Source organism: Oncorhynchus mykiss, chromosome 4, assembly GCF_057628025.1.
Source record: "Oncorhynchus mykiss isolate SJ-2025 chromosome 4, ASM5762802v1, whole genome shotgun sequence".
Taxonomy (NCBI): domain Eukaryota; kingdom Metazoa; phylum Chordata; class Actinopteri; order Salmoniformes; family Salmonidae; genus Oncorhynchus; species Oncorhynchus mykiss.
This window is the reverse complement of record NC_143025.1, coordinates 665,771-687,500: the sequence shown is the minus strand read 5'-3', so window position 1 is coordinate 687,500 and position 21,730 is coordinate 665,771. Positions and strand designations below refer to the sequence as shown.

Here is a 21,730-nt window from a genome sequence, read left to right as displayed (position 1 = left end):
AGAAGAACTATTGGATATCCGAGCGACGTCAACTTACCAGCACTGCGACCAGGAATACGACTTTGCCGAAGCGGATCCTTTGTCCAAACCACCCAGGGCATTTGAACTGCTTCCAGAGGCTGACCCAAAGCAACGTCGCTGCAGAAGAGGGAGACGGAGCGGCCTTCTGGTCAGACTTTGGAGGCGCGCACACCACCCACTACTTCCGAGTATATTACTCGCTAATGTCCAGTCTCTAGATAATAAGGTAGATGAAATTAGGGCCAGGGTTGCTTTCCAGAGAGACATCAGGGATTGTATTATTTTCTGTTTCATGGAAACATGGCTCTGGAGACATGCTGTCGGAGTCGGTACAGCCACCGGGATTCTTTGTGATTCGCGCCGACAGAAATAAACATCTCTCCGGAAAGAAGAAGGGCGGGGGTGTATGTTTCATGATTAACGACTCATGGTGTAATTGTGGTGTAATTGTAACAACATACAACTCAAGTTGACCTCTTGTTCACCTGACCTAGAATACCTCAATCAAATGCCGACTGTATTATCCCCCAAGAGAATTCTCGTTGGTTATTGTCACAGCCGTGTATATCCCTCAAGCCGATACCACAACGGCCCTCAAGGAACTTCCCTGGTCTCTATGTATGTAAACTGGAAACCATATATCTTGAGGGTGCATTTATTGTAGCTGGGGATTTTAACAAAGCAAATTAGAGAACAAGGCTACCTAAATTCTATCAGCATATTGATTGTAGCACTCACGCAGGCAAAACACAGGATCACTGCTACTCTAACTTCCGTGATGCATACAAGGCCCTCCTTTCGGCAAATCTGACCACGACTCCATTTTGCACCTCCATTCCTATAGGCAGAAACTCTAACCCTGGTCTGACCAATCGGAATCCACGCTTCAAGATTGTTTTGATCATGTGGACTGGGACATGTTCCGGGTAGCCTCAGAGAATAATATTGATTTATAAGCTGATTCGGTGAGTGAGTTTATAAGTAACACTGAAACATGCATAAGAGCGCCAGCTGTTCCAGACGACTGTGTGATCACACTCTCCATAACTGTTGTGGCTAAGACCTTTAAACATGTCAACATTCACAAGGCCGCAGGACATACGGATTACCAGGACGTGTATTGGAAGCATGTGCTGACCTACTGGCAAGTGTCTTCACTGACATTTTCAACCTCTCCCTGTCCGAGTCTGTAATACCAACATGTTTCAAGCAGACCACCATAGTCCCTGTGCCCAAGAACACTAAGGTAACCTGTCCAAATGACTACTGACACGTAGCACTCACATCTGTATCCATTAAGTGCTTTGAAAGTCTGGTCATGGCTCACAACACCATTATTCCAGAAACCGTAGAGCCACTACAATTTGCTTACAGTTCCACAGATGATGCAATCTCTATTGCACTCCACACTGCCCTTTCACACCTGGAACAAAGGAACACATATGTGAGAATGCTATTCATTGACTACAGCTCAGCATTCACCACCATAGTGCCCTCGAAGCTCATCAATAAGCTAAGGACCCTGGGACTAAACACCACCCTTTGCAACTGGATCCTGGACTTCCTGATGGGCCGCCCCCCAGGTGGTAAGGGTAAGAAATACAGTCATGGCCAAAAGTTTTGAGAATGACACAAATATAAATTTTCACATAGTCTGTTGCCTCAGTTGGTATGATGGCAATTTGCATATTTGCATATACTCCAGAATGTTATGAAGAGTGATCAGATGAATTGCAGTTAATTACAAAGTCCCTCTTTGCCAATTAAATGAACTGAATCCCTACGAAACATTTCCACTGCATTTCAGCCCTGCCACAAAAGGACCAGCTGACATCATGTCAGTGATTCTCTCGTTATCACAGGTTGAGGACAAGGCTGGAGATCACTGTGTCATGCTGTTTGAGTTTGAATAACAGACTGGAAGCTTCAAAAGGAGGGTGGTGCTTGGAATCATTGTTCTTCCTCTGTCAACCATGGTTACCTGCAAGGAAACGCGTGCCGTCATCATTGCTTTCCTCAAAAAAGGTTTCACAGGCAAGGATATTGCTGCCAGTAAGATTGCACCTAAATCAACCATTTATCGGATCATCAAGAACTTCAAGGAGAGCACTTCAATTGTTGTGAAGAAAGCTTCAGGGTGCCCGAGAAAGTCCAGAAAGCGCCAGACCGTCTCCTAAAGTTGATTCAGCTGCAGGATCGGGGCACCACCAGTACAGAGCTTGCTCAGGAATGGCAGCAAGCAGGTGTGAGTGCATCTGCACGCACAGTGAGGTGAATACTTTTGGAGGATGGCCTGGTGTCAAGAAGGGCAGCAAAGAAGACTCTTCTCTCCAGAGAAAACATCAGGGACAGACTGATATTCTGCAAAAGTTACAGGAATTGGATTGCTGAGGAATCCCCTTTTTCTGATGAATCCCCTTTCCGATTGTTTGGGGCATCCGGAAAAAAGTTTGTCTGGAGATGACAAGGTGAGCGCTACCATCAGTCCTGTCTCATGCCAACAGTAAAGCATCCTGAGACCATTCATGTGTGGGGTTGCTTCTCAGCCAAGGGAGTGGCCTCACTCACAATTTTGCCTAAGAACACATCCATGAATAAAGAATGGTACCAACACATACTCCGAGAGCAAATTCTCCCAACCATCCAGGAACAGTTTGGTGATTAACAATGCCTTTTCCAGCATGATGGAGCACCTTGCCATAAGGCAAAGGTGATAACTAAGTGGCTCGGGGAACAAAACATTGATATTTTGGGTCCGTGGCCAGGAAACTCCCCTGACCTTAATCCCATTGAGAACTTGTGGTCAATCCTCAAGAAGTTGGTGGACAAACAAAAACCCACAAATTCTGACAAACCCCAAGCATTGATTATGCAAGAATGGGCTGCCATCAGTCAGGATGTGGCCCAGAAGTTAATTGACAGCATGCCAGGGTGGATTGCAAAGGTCTTGAAAAAGAAGGGTCAACACGACAAAAATTGACTCTGCATCAACTTCATGTAATTGTCAATAAAAGCCTTTGACACTTATGAAATGCTTGTAATTATACTTCAGTATTCCATAGTAACATCTGACAAAAATATCTAAAGACACTGAAGCAGCAAACTTTGTGGAAATTAATAATTGTGTCATTCTCAAAACATTTGGCCACGACTTTACATTCAACACGGGTTCCCTCAGGGGTGCGTGCTCAGTCCCCTCCTGTACTCCCTGTTCACTCATGACTTCATGGCCAGGCACGACTCCAACACCATCATCAAGAGAGACCTGGCTTTGTGGTGTCAGGACAACAATCTTTCTCTCTACGTGATCAAGACAAAGGAGATGATTGTAGACTACAGGAAAAGAAGGACCGAGCACGCCCCCATTCTCATCGATGGTGCTGTAGTGGAGCAGGTTGAGCGCTTCAATTTCTCTGTCCACATCGCCAACAAACTTTCATGGTCCAAACACACTAAGACAGTCATGAAGGGGAAACGGCAAAGCCTATTCCCCTTCAGGAGACTGAATAGATTTGGCATGGGTCCTCAGATCCTCAATGTTCTACAGCTGTGACATCGTGATAATCCTGACTGGTTGCTTCACTACCTGGTATGGCAATTGCTCTTCCTCTGACCGCAAGGCACTACAGAGGGTAGTGCATATGGCCCAGTATATCACTGGGGCCAAGCTTCCTGCCATCCAGGACCTCTTTACCAGGTGGTGTCAGAGGAAGGCTCTAACAATTGTCAGACTCGAGCCACCCTAGTCATAGACTGTTCCCTCTGCTACCACACGACAAGCGGTACCGGAGTGCAAAAGGCTTCATAACAGCTTCTACCCCCCCCAATCCATAAGACTCCTGAAAAGCTAATCAAAGGGCTACCCAGACTATTTGCATTGCCCCCGCCCCTCCCCCGTATTTTCCGCTGCTGCTACTCTGTTTATCTATGCATAGTCACTTTAATCACTCTACATGTACATATCACCTCGACTAACCGGTGCCCCCGCACATGGACTCTGTACCGGTACTCCCTGTATAAAGCCTCCACATTGTTATTTTACAGCTGCTGTTTAATTATTTGTTACTTTTATTTCTTGTTTTTTACTTTTATTTTTCTTAAAATTGCATTGTTGGTTAAGGGCTTGAAAGTAAGCATTTCACTAAGGTCTACCTGTTGTATTCATAATTTCACTAAGGTCTACTACACCTGTTGTATTCAGCATTTCACTAAGGTCTACTACACCTGTTGTATTCAGCATTTCACTAAGGTCTACCTGTTGTATTCAGCATTTCACTAAGGTCTACTACACCTGTTGTATTCAGCATTTCACTAAGGTCTACCTGTTGTATTCATCATTTCACTAAGGTCTACTACACCTGTTGTATTCAGCATTTCACTAAGGTCTACTACACCTGTTGTATTCAGCATTTCACTGTACGGTCTACTACACCTGTTGTATTCAGCATTTCACTAAGGTCTACTACATCTGTTGTATTCAGCATTTCACTGTGAGGTCTACTACACCTGTTGTATTCGCCGCATGTGACAAATAAGATTTGATTTGATAACCTGTCTATTGTAATCAGAGTGGAGGATAACTAGTGCTGTTCCAGTGCAGACATCCTCTCTGATTCACACACTAGTTTTATCTTCTTCTTCTCCTCCTTTATATCCCAGAAACCGAGAGAGTCTCCAAGGTGACAGCTGTGCTGCTGAAGTCCCGGACAGGAGAGTTTGATCTGGAATCTATTCTGTTTCTGAAGCTCCGAGGTCTCGGTAAAATCAGATTACATCGTTGTCACCTTGTAATCTAGCCAGAACCAGACGCTAGATAGAAGAGTTTGTTGTCGTCGTACTTTTAGTTCTCTAGAATAGCACAAGTCTCTCCAGCTTCATCTTGGTTGCTTCACATCATGAGCTTGTTGCCAACTTGATATTGTAGCTTCTTTGTAAGCCCTTTCCTTTAACACGTGGTGGTGTGCTATGTGTGTTTTCCAGAATAAGCTGATTGTGAAAGTTTTGTAATAAGAGGGCGTGTCCTATGATTTTCTGTTCTCCAGGGATCTATGATCTAGGCTGTATCGGGGACTGTATAAATCTGGAGAGACTGGATCTGTCTGGTAACAACATCACTAACCTGGCTCCACTCTCTTCTCTGAGACTACTACAGATACTCAATGTGTCAGCCAACAGGATCTCTAACTTAGGTACAGAGTTTTACAATACACAACTGCATGTCAAACTGTCACGGGATGTGTTCGTTCACTGTTCCCATTGTGCTGTTACAATACAGATATAGTACAAGTCAAGTGTGACGGTGTGGAATTGTCAGGTTGGTGGTCCGCTGTGATGGTAATCTTTAAAGATGAAATCCACATTAGGGGAAACAGCGCGACTGGTCGCCTTAACGCCTTTTTATTTTGTTTACGAACTGAGGTGTTGTAATATCCCAAACGAACATGGCGGTTTCTCCAGTAAGGATTCCAGCTTTAAATGTTTTTATGTTTTGTCTGCTTCCAGAAGACATTTCCTGCTGTGACAGTTTACAGAGCCTAAATGTGGCTGGGAACCTCATATCCAGGTAAATATGTATTTACTATTTACAGTACTGTGAGAACGGTGTAGGCCTGATAAGTGCTGATAATACCAGGCCTAATACCAGGTCTAATACCAGGTCTAATACCAGTGTAGGTCTAATACCAGGTCTAATACCAGTGTAGGTCTAATACCAGGTCTAATACCAGGTCTAATACCAGGTCTAATACCAGTGTAGGTCTAATACCAGGTCTAATACCAGTGTAGGGTAACCAGGTAGGCTAGTTGAGAACAAGTTCTCATTTACAACTGTGACCTGGCCAAGATAAAGCATAGCAGTGTGAACAGACAACACAGAGTTACACATGGAGTAAACAATAAACAAGTCGATAACACAGTAGAGAAATAAGAAAAAATATACATTGTGTGCAAAAGGCATGAGGAGGTAGGCGAATAATTACAATTTTGCAGATTAACACTGGAGTGATAAATGATCAGATGGGCATGTGCAGGTAGATATATTGGTGTGCAAAAGAGCAGAAAAGTAAATAAATAAAAACAGTACGGGGATGAGGTAGGTAAATTGGGTGGGCTATTTACCGATGGACTATGTACAGCTGCAGCGATCGGTTAGCTGCTCAGATAGCAGATGTTTAAAGTTGGTGAGGGAGATAAGTCTCCAACGATTTTTGCAATTTGTTCCAGTCACAGGCAGCAGAGAACTGGAAGGAAAGGTGGCCAAATGAGGTGTTGGCTTTAAGGATGATCAGTGAGATACACCTGCTGGAGCGAGTGCTACGGGTTGGTGTTGCCATCGTGACCAGTGAACTGAGATAAGGCGGAGCTTTACCTAGCATGGACTTGTAGATGACCTGGATCCAGTGGGTCTGGCGACGAATATGTAGCGAGGGCCAGCCGACTAGAGCATACAGGTCGCAGTGGTGGGTGGTATAAGGTGCTTTAGTAACAAAACGGATGGCACTGTGATAAACTGCATCCAGTTTGCTGAGTAGAGTATTGGAAGCTATTTTGTAGATGACTTTGCCGAAGTCAAGGATCGGTAGGATAGTCAGTTTTACTAGGGTAAGTTTGGTGGCGTGAGTGAAGGAGGCTTTGTTGCGAAATAAAAGCAGATTCTAGATTTGATTTTGGATTGGAGATGTTTGATATGAGTCTGGAAGGAGAGTTTACAGTCTAGCCAGACACCTAGGTACTTATAGATGTCCACATATTCTAGGTCGGAACCATCCAGGGTGGTGATGCTAGTTGGGCGTGCGGGTGCAGGCAGCGAACGGTTGAAAAGCATGCATTTGGTTTTACTAGCGTTTAAGAGCAGTTGGAGGCCACGGAAGGAGTGTTGTATGGCATTGAAGCTCGTTTGGAGGTTAGATAGCACAGTGTCCAAGGAATGGCCAGAAGTATACAGAATGGTGTCGTCTGCGTAGAGGTGGATCAGGGAATCGCCCGCAGCAAGAGCAACATCATTGATATATACAGAGAAAAGAGTCGGCCCGAGAATTGAACCCTGTGGCACACCCATAGACTGCCAGAGGACCAGACAACATGCCCTCCAATTTGACACACTGAACTCTGTCTGCAAAGTAGTTGGTGAACCAGGCAAGGCAGTCATTAACCGAGGCTACTGAGTCTGCCGATAAGAATATGGTAATTGACAGAGTCGAAAGCCTTGGCCAGGTCGATGAAGACGGCTGCACAGTACTGTCTTTTATCGATTATGATATTGTTTAGTACCTTGAGCGTGGCTGAGGTGCACCCGTGACCGGCTCGGAAACCAGATTGCACAGCAGAGAAGGTACGGTGGGATTCGAGATGGTCAGTGATCTGTTTGTTGACTTGGCTTTCGAAGACCTTAGATAGGCAGGGCAGAATGGATAATGGTCTGTAACAGTTTGGTTCCAGGGTGTCTCCCCCTTTGAAGAGGGGGATGACCGCGGCAGCTTTCCAGTCCTTGGGGATCTCATACGATATGAAAGAGGTTGAACAGGCTGGTAATAGGGGTTGCGATAATGGCGGCGGATAGTTTCAGAAATAGAGGGTCCAGATTGTCAAGCCCAGCTGATTTGTACGGGTCCAGGTTTTGCAGCTCTTTCAGAACATCTGCTATTTGGGTAAGGGAGAAGCTGGGTAGGCTTGGGCGAGTAGCTGCGGGGGGTGGGGGGGGCGGAGCTGTTGGCCGAGGTTGGAGTAGTCAGAAAGCAGGCATGGCCAACCGTTGAGAAATGCTTGTTGAAGTTTTCGATTATCATGGATTTATCGGTGGTGACTGTGTTACCTAGCCTCAGTGCAGCGGGCAGCTGGGAGGAGGTGCTCTTGTTCTTCATGGACTTTAGTGTCCCAGAACTTTTGGGAGTTAGAGCTACAGGATGCAAATTTCTGCTTGAAAAAGCTGGCCTTTGCTTTCCTGACTGACTATGTGTATTGGTTCCTGACTTCCCTGAACAGTTGCATATCGCGGGGACTATTCGATGCTACTGCAGTCCGCCACAGGATGTTTTTGTGCTGGTCAAGGGCAGTCAGGTCTGGAGTGAACCAGGGGCTATATCTGTTCTTAGTTCTGCATTTTTTGAACGGAGCATGCTTATCTAATAACAGTGCAGGTCTAATAACAGCTCCATAACAGTGTAGGTGCACATTCTTGCAATGGCAATGGTATGGTTGAGCATCATTCATTGTCTGTCTTAAAACCTCTTGCTTTAGAATGATCAGTCTGGAGGCTTTTTGTTTGTTTTTAATCATCAACAGTATTGACAACATCCACTGCCTTCAGTCTTTGAGGAAGCTGGAGAATATTCGCCTGAAAGACAACACCTATAATTACACCAACCCAGGTGAGTCTTTCCATTACATTTAGATGGTTTAAAAAATATATATATTAACTAATACGACATCATCTGGTTGGGTTTATAGACTGACATCATCTGGTTTGGTTTATAGACTGACATCATCTGGTTTGGTTTATCGGCTGACATCATTTGGTTCTGTTTAGATACTGACATCATCTGGTTGGGTTTATAGACTGACATCATCTGGTCGGGTTTATAGACTGACATCATCTGGTTGGGTTTATAGACTGACATCATCTGGTTCTGTTTAGAAACTGACATCTGGTTCTGTTTAGAAACTGACATCTGGTCGGGTTTATTGACTGACATCATCTGGTCGGGTTTATAGACTGACATCATCTGGTTGGGTTTATATACTGACATCATCTGGTCGGGTTTTTGACTGACATCATCTGGTCGGGTTTAGAGACTGATATCATCTAGTTCTGTTTATAGACTGACATCATCTGGTTATTTTTATAGACTGACATCATCTGGTTCTGTTTAGATGCTGACATCATCTGGTCAGGTTTATAGACTGACATCATCTGGTCAGGTTTATAGACTGACATCATCTGGTCAGGTTTATAGACTGACATCATCTGGTCAGGTTTATAGACTGACATCATCTGGTCGGGTTTATAGACTGACATCATCTGGTCGGGTTTATAGACTGACATCATCTGGTCGGGTTTATCGACTGACATCATTTGGTTCTGTTTAGATACTGACATCATCTGGTTGGGTTTATAGACTGACATCATCTGGTCGGGTTTATAGACTGACATCTGGTTGGGTTTATATACTGACATCATCTGGTTCTGTTTAGAGACTGACATCTGTTATTTTTAGATACAGACATCATCTGGTCGGGTTTATAGACTGACATCATCTGGTCGGGTTTATAGACTGACATCATCTGGTCGGGTTTATAGACTGACATCATCTGGTCGGGTTTATAGACTGACATCATCTGGTTGGGTTTATAGACTGACATCATCTGGTTCTGTTTAGAAACTGACATCTGGTCGGGTTTATTGACTAACATCATCTGGTCGGGTTTATAGACTGACATCATCTGGTTGGGTTTATAAATTGACATCATCTGGTCGGGTTTATATACTGACATCATCTGGTCGGGTTTTTGACTGACATCATCTGGTCGGGTTTAGATACTGACATCATCTGGTTCTGTTTATAGACTGACATCATCTGGTTCTGTTTAGATACTGACATCATCTGGTTCTGTTTAGATACTGACATCATCTGGTTCTGTTTAGATACTGACATCATCTGGTTCTGTTTAGATACTGACATCATCTGGTTCTGTTTAGATACTGACATCATCTGGTTCTGTTTAGATACTGACATCATCTGTTCGGATTTATAGACTGACATCATCTGGTCAGGTTTATAGACTGACATCATCTGGTTGGGTTCATTGACTGACATCTGGTTGGGTTCATTGACTGACATCTGGTTGGGTTCATTGACTGACATCATCTGGTTGGGTTCATTGACTGACATCATCTGGTTGGCTTTATAGACTGACATCATCTGGTTGGCTTTATAGACTGACATCATCTGGTCGGCTTTATAGACTGACATCATCTGGTCGGGTTTATAGACTGACGTCATCTGGTCGGGTTTATAGACTGACGTCATCTGGTTGGGTTCATTGACTGACATCATCTGGTTGGGTTCATTGACTGACATCATCTGGTTGGGTTCATTGACTGACATCATCTGGTTGGGTTCATTGACTGACATCATCTGGTTGGGTTTATAGACTGACATCATCTGGTCGGGTTTATAGACTGACATCATCTGGTCGGGTTTATCGGCGGACATCATTTGGTTCTGTTTAGATACTGACATCATCTGGTTGGGTTTATAGACTGACATCATCTGGTCGGGTTTATAGACTGACATCTGGTTGGGTTTATATACTGACATCATCTGGTTCTGTTTAGAGACTGACATCTGTTATTTTTAGATACAGACATCATCTGGTCGGGTTTATAGACTGACATCATCTGGTCGGGTTTATAGACTGACATCATCTGGTCGGGTTTATAGACTGACATCATCTGGTCGGGTTTATAGACTGACATCATCTGGTTGGGTTTATAGACTGACATCATCTGGTTCTGTTTAGAAACTGACATCTGGTCGGGTTTATTGACTGACATCATCTGGTCGGGTTTATAGACTGACATCATCTGATTGGGTTTATAAATTGACATCATCTGGTCGGGTTTATATACTGACATCATCTGGTCGGGTTTTTGACTGACATCATCTGGTCGGGTTTAGAGACTGATATCATCTGGTTCTGTTTATAGACTGACATCATCTGGTTCTTTTTATAGACTGACATCATCTGGTTCTGTTTAGATACTGACATCATCTGGTTCTGTTTAGATACTGACATCATCTGGTTCTGTTTAGATACTGACATCATCTGGTTCTGTTTAGATACTGACATCATCTGGTTCTGTTTAGATACTGACATCATCTGTTCGGATTTATAGACTGACATCATCTGGTCAGGTTTATAGACTGACATCATCTGGTCAGGTTTATAGACTGACATCATCTGGTCGGGTTCATAGACTGACATCATCTGGTTGGGTTCATTGACTGACATCATCTGGTTGGGTTTATAGACTGACGTCATCTGGTCGGGTTTATAGACTGACGTCATCTGGTCGGGTTTATAGACTGACATCATCTGGTCGGGTTCATTGACTGACATCATCTGGTCGGGTTCATTGACTGACATCATCTGGTCGGGTTCATTGACTGACATCATCTGGTCGGGTTCATTGACTGACATCATCTGGTCGGGTTCATTGACTGACATCATCTGGTCGGGTTCATTGACTGACATCATCTGGTCGGGTTCATTGACTGACATCATCTGGTTTGGTTTATATACTGACATCATCTGGTCGGGTTTATATACTGACATCATCTGGTCGGGTTTATAGACTGACATCATCTGGTCGGGTTTATAGACTGACATCATCTGGTTGGGTTTATAGACTGACATCATCTGGTCGGGTTCATTGACTGACATCATCTGGTCGGGTTTATAGACTGACATCATCTGGTTGGGTTTATAGACTGACATCATCTGGTTGGGTTTATAGACTGACATCATCTGGTCAGGTTTATAGACTGACATCATCTGGTCAGGTTTATAGACTGACATCATCTGGTCGGGTTCATAGACTGACATCATCTGGTTGGGTTCATTGACTGACATCATCTGGTTGGGTTTATAGACTGACGTCATCTGGTCGGGTTTATAGACTGACGTCATCTGGTCGGGTTTAGAGACTGATATCATCTGGTCAGGTTTATAGACTGACATCATCTGGTCGGGTTCATTGACTGACATCATCTGGTCGGGTTCATTGACTGACATCATCTGGTCGGGTTCATTGACTGACATCATTTGGTCGGGTTCATTGACTGACATCATCTGGTCGGGTTCATTGACTGACATCATCTGGTCGGGTTCATTGACTGACATCATCTGGTCGGGTTTATAGACTGACATCATCTGGTCGGGTTTATAGACTGACATCATCTGGTCGGGTTTATAGACTGACATCATCTGGTTTGGTTTATATACTGACATCATCTGGTCGGGTTTATAGACTGACATCATCTGGTCGGGTTTATAGACTGACATCATCTGGTTGGGTTTATAGACTGACATCATCTGGTCGGGTTCATTGACTGACATCATCTGGTCGGGTTTATAGACTGACATCATCTGGTTGGGTTTATAGACTGACATCATCTGGTCGGGTTTATAGACTGACATCATCTGGTCGGGTTTATAGACTGACATCATCTGGTTTGGTTTATATACTGACATCATCTGGTCGGGTTTATAGACTGACATCATCTGGTCGGGTTTATAGACTGACATCATCTGGTTGGGTTTATAGACTGACATCATCTGGTCGGGTTCATTGACTGACATCATCTGGTCGGGTTTATAGACTGACATCATCTGGTTGGGTTTATAGACTGACATCATCTGGTCGGGTTTATAGACTGACATCATCTGGTCGGGTTTATAGACTGACATCATCTGGTCGGGTTCATTGACTGACATCATCTGGTCGGGTTTATAGACTGACATCATCTGGTCGGGTTTATAGACTGACATCATCTGGTTTGGTTTATATACTGACATCATCTGGTCGGGTTTATAGACTGACATCATCTGATCGGGTTTATAGACCGACATCATCTGGTTCTGTGTGTATATACTGACATCATCTGGTCGGGTTTATAGACTGACATCATCTGGTCGGGTTTATAGACTGACATCATCTGGTTGTATTTATAGACTGACATCATCTGGTCGGGTTTATAGACTGACATCATCTGGTCGGGTTTATAGACTGACATCATCTGATTTGGTTTATATACTGACATCATCTGGTCGGGTTTATAGACTGACATCATCTGGTCGGGTTTATAGACCGACATCATCTGGTTCTGTGTGTATATACTGACATCATCTGGTTGGGTTTATAGACTGACATCATCTGGTTGGGTTTATAGACTGACATCATCTGGTTGGGTTTATAGACTGACATCATCTGGTTGGGTTTATAGACTGACATCATCTGGTTGTATTTATAGACTGACATCATCTGGTCGGGTTTATAGACTGACATCATCTGGTCGGGTTTATCGGCTGACATCATTTGGTTCCGTTTAGATACTGACATCATCTGGTTGGGTTTATAGACTGACATCATCTGGTCGGGTTTATGGACTGACATCATCTGGTCGGGTTTATCGGCTGACATCATTTGGTTCTGTTTAGATACTGACATCATCTGGTTGGGTTTATAGACTGACATCATCTGGTCGGGTTTATAGACTGACATCTGGTTGGCTTTATATACTGACATCATCTGGTTCTGTTTAGAGACTGACATCTGTTATTTTTAGATACAGACATCATCTGGTCGGGTTTATAGACTGACATCATCTGGTTGGGTTTATAGACTGACATCATCTGGTTCTGTTTAGAAACTGACATCTGGTCGGGTTTATTGACTGACATCATCTGGTCGGGTTTATAGACTGACATCATCTGATTGGGTTTATAAATTGACATCATCTGGTCGGGTTTATATACTGACATCATCTGGTCGGGTTTTTGACTGACATCATCTGGTCGGGTTTAGAGACTGATATCATCTGGTTCTGTTTATAGACTGACATCATCTGGTTCTTTTTATAGACTGACATCATCTGGTTCTGTTTAGATACTGACATCATCTGGTTCTGTTTAGATACTGACATCATCTGGTTCTGTTTAGATACTGACATCATCTGGTTCTGTTTAGATACTGACATCATCTGGTTCTGTTTAGATACTGACATCATCTGGTTCTGTTTAGATACTGACATCATCTGGTTCTGTTTAGATACTGACATCATCTGGTTCTGTTTAGATACTGACATCATCTGGTTCTGTTTAGATACTGACATCATCTGTTCGGATTTATAGACTGACATCATCTGGTCAGGTTTATAGACTGACATCATCTGGTCGGGTTTATAGACTGACGTCATCTGGTCGGGTTTATAGACTGACGTCATCTGGTCGGGTTTATAGACTGACGTCATCTGGTCGGGTTTAGAGACTGATGTCATCTGGTCAGGTTTATAGACTGACATCATCTGGTCGGGTTCATTGACTGACATCATCTGGTCGGGTTCATTGACTGACATCATCTGGTCGGGTTCATTGACTGACATCATCTGGTCGGGTTCATTGACTGACATCATCTGGTCGGGTTCATTGACTGACATCATCTGGTCGGGTTCATTGACTGACATCATCTGGTCGGGTTCATTGACTGACATCATCTGGTCGGGTTCATTGACTGACATCATCTGGTCGGGTTCATTGACTGACATCATCTGGTCGGGTTCATTGACTGACATCATCTGGTCGGGTTCATTGACTGACATCATCTGGTCGGGTTTATAGACTGACATCATCTGGTCGGGTTTATAGACTGACATCATCTGGTCGGGTTTATAGACTGACATCATCTGGTCGGGTTTATAGACTGACATCATCTGGTCGGGTTTATAGACTGACATCATCTGGTCGGGTTCATTGACTGACATCATCTGGTCGGGTTTATAGACTGACATCATCTGGTTGGGTTTATAGACTGACATCATCTGGTCGGGTTTATAGACTGACATCATCTGGTCGGGTTTATAGACTGACATCATCTGGTCAGGTTTATAGACTGACATCATCTGGTCAGGTTTATAGACTGACATCATCTGGTCGGGTTCATAGACTGACATCATCTGGTTGGGTTCATTGACTGACATCATCTGGTTGGGTTCATTGACTGACGTCATCTGGTCGGGTTTATAGACTGACGTCATCTGGTCGGGTTTAGAGACTGATATCATCTGGTCAGGTTTATAGACTGACATCATCTGGTCGGGTTCATTGACTGACATCATCTGGTCGGGTTCATTGACTGACATCATTTGGTCGGGTTCATTGACTGACATCATCTGGTCGGGTTCATTGACTGACATCATCTGGTCGGGTTCATTGACTGACATCATCTGGTCGGGTTCATTGACTGACATCATCTGGTCGGGTTTATAGACTGACATCATCTGGTCGGGTTTATAGACTGACATCATCTGGTTTGGTTTATATACTGACATCATCTGGTCGGGTTTATAGACTGACATCATCTGGTTGGGTTTATAGACTGACATCATCTGGTCGGGTTTATAGACTGACATCATCTGGTTGGGTTCATTGACTGACATCATCTGGTCGGGTTTATAGACTGACATCATCTGGTTGGGTTTATAGACTGACATCATCTGGTCGGGTTTATAGACTGACATCATCTGGTCGGGTTTATAGACTGACATCATCTGGTCGGGTTTATAGACTGACATCATCTGGTCGGGTTTATAGACTGACATCATCTGGTCGGGTTTATAGACCGACATCATCTGGTTCTGTGTGTATATACTGACATCTGATTTTGTTTTTAGTTTGTAAGAACTCGTCCTACAGAAACATTCTCCTGGAGATGTTCCCAAACATCAGAGTGTTGGATGGTGAGACATTTTATTTGAATAACATGTTTCATTAAAGGTTTTATACTGTGTTGCTTGTCAAGTAACAGTGATCTGTTCTCTTCAATGCTCTGTTTTAGGTGAAAGAGTGGTTGGACGTGGGAGTGATTTATATAAATTATGCAAAGACATTGATGAAACTATCAAAGGTATTTATTTCAATTAGCTTGAAACTATTAGACATTTTCAGAACAGAGAAGGTAGTTGTATATTTGCATCTCTTTGACTCGATCTGAGATTACACTTTTGAGAAGCCAAATGTATTGTTGTCTCTACCTTCTTGCCTTTGTGCTGTTGTCTGTGCCCAATAATGTTTGTACCATGTTGTGTTGCTGCCATGCCATGTTGCTACCATGCTTTGTTGTCACCTTGCTATGTTGTCTTAGGTCTCTCTTTATGTAGTGTTTTGTTGTCTCTCTTGTTATGTGTTGTGTCCTATATTTTTATGTTTAATCCCAGCCTCCGTCCCTGCAGGAGGCCTTTTGCCTTTTAGTAGGCCATAATTGTAAAGAAGAATTTGTTCTTAACTGACTTGCCTAGATAAATAAAGGTTAAATTAATAAAACAACTCAGATATTGAAATGGAGTGAACATATGCTCCTTGCTGAAGTTAGTGCCTTCGGGAAGTTCTCATACCCCTCGACTTATTCCACATTTTGTTGTTACAGCCTCAATTCTAAGTTTATTAAATATACTTTTTTTTCTCACCCATCTACACACAATAGAATTTTAGCAGATGTATTGAAAATAAAATACATAAATATCTAATTTACATAAGTATTCACACCCCTGAGTCAATGCATGTTAGAATCACCTTTGGCAGTGATTACAGCTGTGAGTCTTTCTGGGTAAGTCTAAGAGCATTGCACACCTGGATTGTACAATATTTTTGAAAATAAAAAAAATCAGGCTGTAACACAACAAAATGTGGAAAAGGTCAAAGGGTGTGAATCCTTTCTGAAGGCCCTGTATATTTGAAAACGGTAAAATAGTGTTTGACCCAGAAGGTCCTCTTATGTCCCCTGTTCAGCTGGTTTCTATAGGAATGGCCAGTTACCAGAGCTGCCTGGCTGTAAGCCCTGGGTCGACAACGACTTCTGGGAAATCAAGAGATCCAGCAACGTCATTATAGACGAGGCCTACAAACAGTTCAATGGTAAGAATGAATCCATACTATGTTATTATGAAAAATGTATGCACTCACTCTGGATACGAGTGTCTGCTAAATGTTTAGCGGATACTTCAGGACGTTGGTAATGAGGCCCTTTGTTATCCCCAGAGGCAGATGACTTCCTGGAAACCACGTTTATGTGTCTGCTTGCAGTTTTGAAGGAAGTAGCTAAGTAGCATTGGCTCGCTAAACTGCTTCCATCATACTGCACACAGAGACATGGTACCCACCGGTTCATCTGCCTCTGTATGGACTGTATGTGGACTAATACAATACTGTAAATTTGACTAGCTTCCCATTTTTCTAATGCCTGATTTTAGGGTTTGACAATCTTGGAGAAAATGTAACTAACCACTGATTTTGATCTCCCTACAGACGTCCTTCATGAATGCAGACTGCTGAACAACAGAGCAACACATGTCATCTCACAGACAGAGAGATCTCTGAGCCTCAAGAACCAGCCAAAGCAGTACTCTGTTTAAAATGCCGTTTACAACAGGCAACATTGATTGTGAAGTGTGTTTGTGTGATATGTGTTACTTACATGAAACGATGTCATGGCTTCATGTATTTGTATTAAATGATGTTGTTTTATATCCGAATGCTTGACCCAGTGCCAGAACCTTGACATGCTCAGCATTACGTTGCAGACAGTGCTGCATAGTGACACCTAGAGGATACATAACTACCCTTGGGTCTAGTGTAGCCAATGAAAAGCCTCCTACCCCCTTGGGTCTAGTGTAGCCAATGTAAAGCCTCCTACCCCCTTGGGTCTAGTGTAGCCAATGAAAAGCCTCCTACCCCCTTGAGTCTAATCTAGTGTAGCCAATGAAAAGCCTCCTACCCCCTTGGGTCTAGTGTAGCCAATGAAAAGCCTCCTACCCCCTTGAGTCTAATCTAGTGTATCCAATGAAAAGCCTCCTACCCCCTTGGGTCTAGTGTAGCCAATGAAAAGCCTCCTACCCCCTTGGGTCTAGTGTAGCCAATGAAAAGCCTCCTACCCCCTTGAGTCTAGTCTAGTGTAGCCAATGTAAAGCCTCCTACCCCCTTGAGTCTAGTCTAGTGTAGCCAATGTAAAGCCTCCTACCCCCTTGAGTCTAGTCTAGTGTAGCCAATGTAAAGCCTCCTATCCCCTTGGGTCTAGTCTAGTGTAGCCAATGAAACGCCTCCTATCCCCTTGAGTCTAGTGTAGCCTATACTACACTCTTAGAAAAAAAGGTGCTATCTACAACCGAAAAGGGTTCTTCGGCTGTTCCCATAGGAGAACCCTTTTTGGTTCCATGTGGTACCCTTTCCACAGAAGGTTTTACCTGGAACCAAAAAGGGTTCTCCTATGGGGACTTTTTTGGAACAGTTTTTTCTAAGAGTTTACCTACCTGTGTAGCCTACAGATCGTACAGGCTAGTACTACCGACTCCTACCCTCTACCGACTCCTACCCACTACCGACTCCTACCCTCTACCGACTCCTACCCTCTACCGACTCCTACCCTCTACCGACTCCTACCCTCTACCGACTCCTACCCACTACCGACTCCTACCCACTACCGACTCCTACCCACTACCGACTCCTACCCTCTACCGACTCCTACCCACTACCGACTCCTACCCTCTACCGACTCCTACCCTCTACCGACTCCTACCCTCTACCGACTCCTACCCTCTATAGCAGGGGTGGGCAAACTTTTTGGCTCGAGGGCCACATCGGGATTATGAAATTCAATGGAGGGGAGCATTTTTTGGGAGATCAATTTGCGGGGGCCTCTCGAGTGGTGCAGCGGTCTAAGGTACTTCATCGCAGTCTTTGAGGCGTCACTAGAGACCTGGGTTCGATCCCAGGCTGTGTCACAGCTGGCCAGTTCCTGGGAGACCCATGAGGCGGCACACAATTGGCCCAGCGTCATCTGGGTTAGGAGAGGATTTGACAGGCCAAGATTAACATTTACCATCGCGCTCTAGTTACTCCTGTGGCGGGCCGGGCACATGGCCCCTGACACGGCTGCCAGGTGTACGGTGTATACAGAACATTGGTGCGGCTGGCTTCCGGGTTAAGCGGGCGTTGTGTCAAGAAGCAGTGTGGCTGGGTCGTGTTTCGTGGGACGCACAACTCTCAACCTTCGCCTCTCCATATGGGAGTTGCAGCGATGGGACAAAACTACCTACCAATTGGAAACCACGAAATTGGGGAGAAATAAACAGGTAAAAAAAATATATATTATATTTTTTTTATGCCTACAGACTTCTACCCTCTACAGACTTCTACCCTCTACAGACGTCTACCCTCTACAGACTTCTACACTCAACAGACTTCTACCCTCCTGAGTGCTAAGTAGCCTACAGGCTCCAGTTCCAACCAACTCTGTGGGTTCAGACCCATTGTCTTACAACTGATAACATGATGATTCCCCTTATTGTCGGTTGAGGGACGACCATTGCGTAGGAGTGACGCCACCTGACGTAAGACTTTGGGTGCAGACGTGGATCCATATTGACACCACTTAGGTGCCATAAGGTGTTTACTGTGCTCACTATGCACAGTGCTGTGTGTTGGTGATGCTGAGCCATGCTGCTATTACAATACAACTTAGTAAGTTGTTACTATTGTTTAAAACTAGCCACATTATCAAAGCTTTTCCATAGTGCACTACTTCATCATTGATGGTGAAGTGTTTGTTTTATTATGCTGGCATTGGGAGTGATGCTTATGTCGTGAATTAATTCTGCACAGTTTGAGTTGTTTCTACTTGTTTTGATACCGTTAATAAGGCCAACGCTAGCAGTACATGGAAAATACTAACTATCTGGCATTAAAATGACTAATAAACAGGCGGAATTGCTGGTTTTGTTCCAGACCTTTTTATTTATGCAGTTTTTTTGGTTGTTGGATAGACTCACGGGTCAGGTGGTCTCGCTCACACACACACACACACACACACACACACACAGCTACAACCTGCTTATTAACTAGCTCAGTTGGCACTGTTGTGGCGAAGAATAGTGTTTCTCAATTCTTATACTGTATGAATTAATGACATTTTATGTTTATGTCGACTCGCCAATTGACAACCCATCCCTTATCTGATTCTCGGGAACAGGCCCAGATCCCCATCATTTGTGTGAAGAAAAGATGGAGAAAAAGGGGGTGGAGTCTGCCTAATGAGAACCCCCAAAGCCATCTGTTCTATTGGCCGACCCCCAAAGCCATCTGTTCTATTGGCCGACCCCCAAAGCCATCTGTTCTATTGGCCGACCCCCAAAGCCATCTGTTCTATTGGCCGACCCCCAAAGCCATCTGTTCTATTGGCCGACCCCCAAAGCCATCTGTTCTATTGGCCGACCCCCAAAGCCATCTGTTCTATTGGCCGACCCCCAAAGCCATCTGTTCTATTGGCCGACCCCCAAAGCCATCTGTTCTATTGGCCGACCCCCAAAGCCATCTGTTCTATTGGCCGACCCCCAAAGCCATCTGTTCTATTGGCCGACCCCCAAAGCCATCTGTTCTATTGGCCGACCCCCAAAGCCATCTGTTCTATTGGCCGACCCCCAAAGCCATCTGTTCTATTGGCCGACCCCCAAAGCCATCTGTTCTATTGGCCGACCCCCAAAGCCATCTGTTCTATTGGCCGACCCCCAAAGCCATCTGTTTTATTGGCCGACCCCCAAAGCCATCTGTTTTATTGGCCGACCCCCAAAGCCATCTGTTTTATTGGCCGACCCCCAAAGCCATCTGTTTTATTGGCCGACCCCCAAAGCCATCTGTTTTATTGGCCGACCCCCAAAGCCATCTGTTTTATTGGCCGACCCCCAAAGCCATCTGTTTTATTGGCCGACCCCCAAAGCCATCTGTTCTATTGGCCGACCCCCAAAGCCATCTGTTCTATTGGCCGACGTACAATCATTGGAAAATAGTATCGATGACCTACGGTCAAGATTATCCTACCAATGGGACATTAACTGTAATGTCTTACGTTTCACCGAGTCGTGGGTGAACGACGACTCGGATAATATAGAGCTGGCGGGATTTTCCATGCACCGGCAAAACAGAAGGTACGTCTGGTAAGACGAGGGCTGGAGATGTGTCTATTTGTCAATATCACCTGATGCTGTAATATCTAATATTAAACAAGTCTCGAGGTATTGCTTGCCTGAGGTAGAATACCTCATGATAAGCTGTAGACCACACTATCTACCAAGAGATTTCTCATCTAAATTATTCGTAACCATCTATTTATCACCACAGACCGATGCTGGCACTACGACCGCATTCAACGAGCAGTATAAGACCATAAGCAAACAAGAAAATGCTAATCTAAAAGTGGCGCTCCTAGTGGACGGGGACTTTAATGCAGGGGAACTTAAATCAGTTTTACCCAATTTCCACCAGTCACATGTGCAACCAAAGAAAAGAAAATGCTAGACCACCTTTACTCCACACAGCGACGTGTACAAAGCTCTTCCCTGCCCGCCATTCGACATATCTGACCATAATTCTATCCTCCTGATTCCTGCTTATGAGCAAAAACTAAAGCAGGAAGTACCAGTGACTCGCTCAATGTGGAAGTGGTCAGATGACGCAGATGCTACGCTACAGGACTGTTTTGCTAGCACATGCTGGAATATAGTGCCTTGCGAAAGTATTCGGCCCCCTTGAACTTTGCGACCTTTTGCCACATTTCAGGCTTCAAACATAAAGATATAAAACTGTCTTTTTTGTGAAGAATCAACAACAAGTGGGACACAATCATGAAGTGGAACGACATTTATTGGATATTTCAAACTTTTTTAACAAATCAGAAACTGAAAAATTGGGCGTGCAAAATTATTCAGCCCCTTTACTTTCAGTGCAGCAAACTCTCTCCAGAAGTTCAGTGAGGATCTCTGAATGATCCAATGTTGACCTAAATGACTAATGATGATAAATACAATCCACCTGTGTGTAATCAAGTCTCCGTATAAATGTACCTGCACTGTGATAGCTCAGAGGTCCGTTAAAAGCGCAGAGAGCA

General features: G+C 44.1%; 1 protein-coding gene across 4 annotated transcripts in view; it reads left to right on the top strand.

Annotated features, from left to right (window-relative positions):
• The window catches only part of lrrc61 (leucine rich repeat containing 61), a 26,939-nt gene extending 7,378 nt beyond the window's left edge, over nt 1–19,561 (top strand). Inside the window, exons 2-9 of one of the 4 annotated variants that reach the window (XM_036968855.2) lie at nt 4,681–4,779; nt 5,064–5,210; nt 5,524–5,584; nt 8,302–8,387; nt 15,471–15,536; nt 15,635–15,703; nt 16,585–16,710; nt 17,101–19,561. In XM_036968855.2, coding sequence (XP_036824750.2) covers nt 4,681–4,779; nt 5,064–5,210; nt 5,524–5,584; nt 8,302–8,387; nt 15,471–15,536; nt 15,635–15,703; nt 16,585–16,710; nt 17,101–17,207 — 761 coding nt within the window. In that variant the 3' untranslated portion in view covers nt 17,208–19,561. The remainder of the gene's footprint in view (nt 1–4,680; nt 4,780–5,063; nt 5,211–5,523; nt 5,585–8,301; nt 8,388–15,470; nt 15,537–15,634; nt 15,704–16,584; nt 16,711–17,100) is intronic. The other 3 variants (XM_036968857.2, XM_036968856.2, XM_090230805.1) reach the window with 3 other exon arrangements.
• Nucleotides 19,562–21,730: the final 2,169 nt, after the last annotated feature.